Source organism: Gorilla gorilla, chromosome 1 (genome assembly GCF_029281585.2).
Source record: "Gorilla gorilla gorilla isolate KB3781 chromosome 1, NHGRI_mGorGor1-v2.1_pri, whole genome shotgun sequence".
NCBI lineage: Eukaryota > Metazoa > Chordata > Mammalia > Primates > Hominidae > Gorilla > Gorilla gorilla.
The window spans coordinates 104776944-104782052 of record NC_073224.2 but is presented as its reverse complement, the minus strand read 5'-3'; the positions used below and the strand labels follow the sequence as shown (position 1 = coordinate 104782052).

At 46.4% G+C, this 5109-nt stretch overlaps 1 protein-coding gene across 1 annotated transcript; it reads right to left on the bottom strand.

The window, feature by feature from the left end:
• Positions 1 to 223: 223 nt before the first annotated feature.
• S100A11 (S100 calcium binding protein A11) lies at positions 224 to 4793 on the bottom strand. The gene is made up of 3 exons (XM_004026668.4): positions 4644 to 4793; positions 1366 to 1518; positions 224 to 541 (listed from the first exon to the last, which is right to left on the bottom strand). Exons 1-3 carry the CDS (start codon positions 4644 to 4646, stop codon positions 380 to 382), a joined length of 318 nt encoding a protein of 105 aa, XP_004026717.1. The 5' UTR covers positions 4647 to 4793; the 3' UTR covers positions 224 to 379.
• Between the last annotated feature and the right edge of the window lie 316 nt (positions 4794 to 5109).

The window sequence follows — 5109 nt, the reverse complement described above, 5'->3', positions numbered from 1 at the left end:
GGATCTATGACAGTGCCAACGGGTAGCAGTGAGTAAACAATAACAATAAGTGACAACTCTCCATCAGTCAATAATTTAGAGATGAATCTGGTTGTACTATTAGTCATGATTATGTGTACACCCAAGATGCATTTTTTTCTTATTTACTATGCAGCTTCTATCAATCTAATTTATATTCCTCCCACTTTCCACCCTCCCATGCACAAATTCACCAACTCTCTAGTTCATGTTTTAAAAAAGTGACATTGCTTTATTACTGTTGGCAGGTGGGGCCTGCATGAAGTGGTTAGTGTGCTCAGGGGATGGGTGGGCTGTGGAGATGATGACAGAAAGGCTGGAAGGAAAGGGGGTGGGTTTGAAGACCAGGGCCAAGGGGTCCTCAGGTCCGCTTCTGGGAAGGGACAGCCTTGAGGAAGGAGTCATGGCAAGCCATAGCTAGGCCACCAATCAGATTAAGAAATTCTGAGAAATCTAGCTGACCATCACTGTTGGTGTCCAGTTTCTTCATCATGCGGTCAAGGACACCAGGGTCCTTCTGGTTCTGCAGAGAAAATAATAATTACACCTTTATATTGCATCTTCTAATGTGCTTTCAAATATGCTGCCACATTTTATTCTCACAGGAGTATAAGGTACAGGATAGGGATTATTAATATTCCCATTTGCCAGATGCAGAAACAGACTAAAAGAGGTGAAGTGACCTGCCTAAGGGGCAGACCTGGGGCTTGAACCAAAGGTTTTCCCACTCCTAGTCCAGGGCTCTTTCTATGATATTAGGGGCTATTCAGTTTTGTAAAGCCAGTACAACACTTCTTTCAAGTGTTGCATGCAACTCCAATAGATAAACTGTATAAAAGTACAGCGGGTTCAGGTGGAAAAAGGCCACAGGCCCTGCCTAATCAGTCTCATCCTCCACTTGCCCAAGCTGCCAACACAGATACACACTTAGAGCCACTGGTTACAAATGGCTATTTACATTTACATTTACATTAACTAATTTAGAAAGTCACTCTGTTAGTCACACTAGCCACATTTCAAGCACTCAGCAGGCACATGTGGCTGGTGGCTACCATGTCGGATAGAGCAGATATAGAATGTATTTCCACCACTGCAGAAAGTTCTATTGGACAGGGCTGCCATAGAACCTTTGGGGTAGAAGAATGAAATTTGAAAATAATTCCATTATGTCATATACCATTTCATATATCTCTCTTCCTAAATGGAAAAACTCCTGGCTTAGAGTGAGTTAAAATGAAGCAAGAGTGTGGGGTGTCAGTTGCTGCTCCTTCATTCCTGGCCATTCTGCCAGGGTCTTGTTTCATATTGTGGGTAGTTTGGGGAAGTGGGGGAGACAGGGACCAGTACCTTTGTGAAGGCAGCCAGTTCTGTATTCATGAAGCTTAGGAACTCTGTCTTGGAGAGAGTGTAGTTATAACCATCCTTTCCAGCATACTTCTGGAAAACAGCAATCAGGGACTCGATGCACCGCTCAGTCTCTGTAGGGCTGGAGATTTTTGCCTTTGGAGAAAAAAAAATGCAGGGCTCAGACAAGGGAAGATGTCAAGGCTGGATACTGGAGAAAACTCCAGGGACTCTTATTTCAGGTCAAAGCAGTTTCCTAAAAGACTGAGTCATTTTTTCAAGGGGCTGAGGGGTTCAAGACAACCACAAAAAGTCACACTCTGTGACCTTCCGTCCTACCCCTCGCCACATGTTTATTCCAGGTGAAATATATGGAAGGTAAATGTGGAGCATTGCTGGCACGTTTAGAAGCAGTAGACTGCCTAGATGAGAGTGAGGGTGACAAGGTTTACTCATATTTTTAAAATGTGTGGATAAATACATGTGTAACGCTATATCCACAAATCCATATGCACACCAAACATTGTCTATAGGTTAATAATTTCTTATTTTCCAAGAGTGTATGGAGGCTTTTGTGATTAATGAAATGTCAGTTCTTTTTAAAGCAATACCGAATTCCTGGGACTCACACATTTCCTTAGAGAAAACTAAAAGCATAGCTATCATTGTGTATGCAGTGGGAGATAGAACTTTTTAGATGTTTGAAAATGGCTTTCATATTTAAGAGTTAGGAACCATTAATCTTAGATGTGAGGAAACGGACAGGAGAAGGGAATGGATATGGCAGAGCCAGCCCTGGAATCTGGGCCTCCCAGTCCTTTTCTGCAGTCCTTAGCCTTGCAGGCTTCCACTTCCTGGTGGGAAATAGTGACAGAGAAGGTGGAGCTTCTCTGGAGGTCACTCCAAACCAGGAAGCTCTCAGGTTGCTGCTTACACAGCATCTACAATGTAAGAGATTTAAATCCTGTACTGGGCTCTTTCCTCACAGCAGAATTTTTCAAGGAAATTCTATAGGGCCCAGTCATCCGGTTCCCCAAGGGGACTTAGGGTCCCAAAAGTGAGGAGCTGTTGGCCTCCCTCTGGTGGGTAGAAGCCGCAATTACAGACTTTCTGGGAAACCGGCCTGGCCACACCCTTCCTCTGAGACTTTACCTACTAGCGTTAACAATGATTTATGTTTGGATGGTGACATTTGCAACTTAGCATTTAGCCTTTCGTTTGTTCTTAGGATGGACTTCCTGGAGCCCAGAGCTAGAGGCTTTCTCACTCCGTAATTAACACGTGCTAAGAACTGATCTGAGCCCTTAGCTACACAGCTGCAGATTGATTCCTCCTTCCTGTACAGCCTTTATGCTGCAGAGATCCTAGCTGAGTCCTGCCTCCCATTGCATCTTACAGCGTTAGAACCCCTGAACCCTAAGAGAGGTGGACTTTTTCCCAAGAATCACATTGTTGGAGGATGATTGTTTTTGTTTTGCCCTAAATTGAACTTTTCATTAAGAAAAAAGAAAAGTGTTGGTAGGTTCAGGGGCCTTTAGGGGAGAAACAAAATACCACAGCCTAGAAACAGACGTGTTTGTTCTGTTACAACATGCCCTTCATATCAGGCCTAAAATCTCCCTGTCTTACTAAGGTATCAGATGACAGGAAGGAGACTGGCTGGGAGGCCACACCAGGCTGAGGAGCGTGGGCTTTGTCACCTTTCTCTGGAACTACAGATTCTCCCCCTGCCCCTTTTCCTTCCAGAATGCAGACAGTTTTGCTTTTCCAGTTTCACAGTGCCTTTCTGCTTCACATTTTTCTCTCCTTAACATCAGTCTTGATGTAATTTAGAGATTATTTTCTTTTGAAAACTGTTGCTGTTGCTATCGGCCACAAGGAGAAAATTAAAACCTCTTTGCATTTTCTCCCAGAGGTAATTCTCCAAAGCGAAAGAAAGAGACACAATTATCAAATTACTAAAATGGAACGGCATAATTTGTAGAGCTCCAGGGCACTTTGGAGATGGGTCCTGAGGACGCCCAGAAACCGGAAAGCTCTGCCCAGGGTGGCGCAGTGGCTGAAGGAGAGGAGAACCGGCGCTCTCCACACCTCATGGCACTCTTGGAGTCTTACTTGGTGGGGATGGCGATAGCAAGGAGCAAACATTATGATAAACGGATACTGTGAAATAATTTTTAAAAATGCATGCTAAGCGCTCAACATTTGAGGACAGAAAAAAAATACGATGAAAAAGAAGTAGCAATTTTAAAAACCTCAACTATTGTCTTCTCATTCTTAACTAACACCCTCCGGAGCTTTCTGTCCCTGCTGTAGCAGGACTGCAACCCCAGACAGTATGGAAGGGAATGGGCGTGGCTCTGTTCCAATACTTCATTTATGGACGCTGAAGTTTGATTTCCACATAATTTTCACATGTCAGAAAGTATTTTTCTTCTTTTGATTTCTTTCAATCATTTACAAACGTAAACTTTATTCTTAGCTTGTGGGCAGAACAGAAAACCCGACTTGGCCCGCGGGCCAAAGTTTGCTGACTCTCCACTAAGGAGAAGTAAAGAGATTTTGGAGGTGGAATTATGGAAAATATGAGTTCAACTGGGAGATGAAAGGAGATAAGAAGAGAAAAATAAGTTACGGAGTGAGTGCCTAAAAAGATGGTGGGGTAAAAGGAAGAGGAAGGAGGAGAGGGCTCAGCTGGGACCGGGTTCCTCCCACATTCTTGGCCGCGGCGCTGCCGGCGGCGACGGGCTAAAGTTTCAGTCCCGTTGGGTCTTGGCCGTCTGCCGGGTGCTTACTGAAACTTTGATTTTCCGTGGGGCTAGACGACCAAGTTCTAAAATGTCCCTTTTCTGGTGTACAGAAATAACTAGTGACCCCTCGCAGCTTTCCAGCCCCCTGCCTTAAACTTGCTCCTAGGCGTCTCTGGGCTCCGGGGAGACCGCGGGCGAGGGGCTGCAGGCACTGACCCACGACGGGTCCCCGCCCCCGCGCGGTGAGCGGCCAGCACTTCCTCTTCCCCAGCCCTGGGCCTTGTCGTGACTGGGAAGGCTAAAGAACCTCTGCTGCTACCCTAGGCGGCCACCACAGGGATGATTTTAGGGCTTCTTCCTTCCATCCCTTCTTCCCCAGTTCCCTCCCACGAGGCTGATTTTTCCTGCTGTTTCCTGCCACGTCCACACATAAGTCAAAGATAAAGTCTGCTGGGAAGTATGTGGGTTTTTTTTCTTTTCTTTTTCTTTTCATGTAAGAAGAAGAAGAAGAAGAAGAAAAGTGAGGCTTACCATGTTGGAGCTGAGCGAGGCGCGGGAGGCTGTGGCTGGGAGCGGCGCTGAGAGCTCTGTGCGCGCGGCGTGCGGGTCTGGAGCCTCTCCTCAGCCCACGCCCTTCGCGGCCCAGCCTTGCCCAAGCCTTACTCAGACAGCCTCCGCGCCCGCCCCGCCCCTCCCCGCCTCCCGGGCTGGGCCTGGGACCGCGGCCGGCGCTAACCACACAACTGAGCTTTAAGACTCAAATAAACCCACCGTCCTCTCCAGCGATTTAAGCAGTCTCACTCTCCCTCCTTTCCCTCTTTTCCATCCTCTTTCCCCCCGGCCCCCTCCACCCCGTCTTGTGATTCCTGAAGATTTTTGACTTTTTAGAATTATAAGTTTTGCACAGTAGTCTTCGGGAAGACTGTCCATGTCCCTGGGTCTTTCCCATGTATGAGCTCATTCTGGGCATTTAGGTTAGATAGGCAAAAAAGGTCTC

Coding starts and splice junctions, on each gene's coding strand:
- S100A11 (XM_004026668.4), bottom strand. Junction 542..1,365: donor AACTGGCTGCCTTCACAAAG/GTACTGGTCCCT, acceptor TTTTCTCTGCAG/AACCAGAAGGACCCTGGTGT.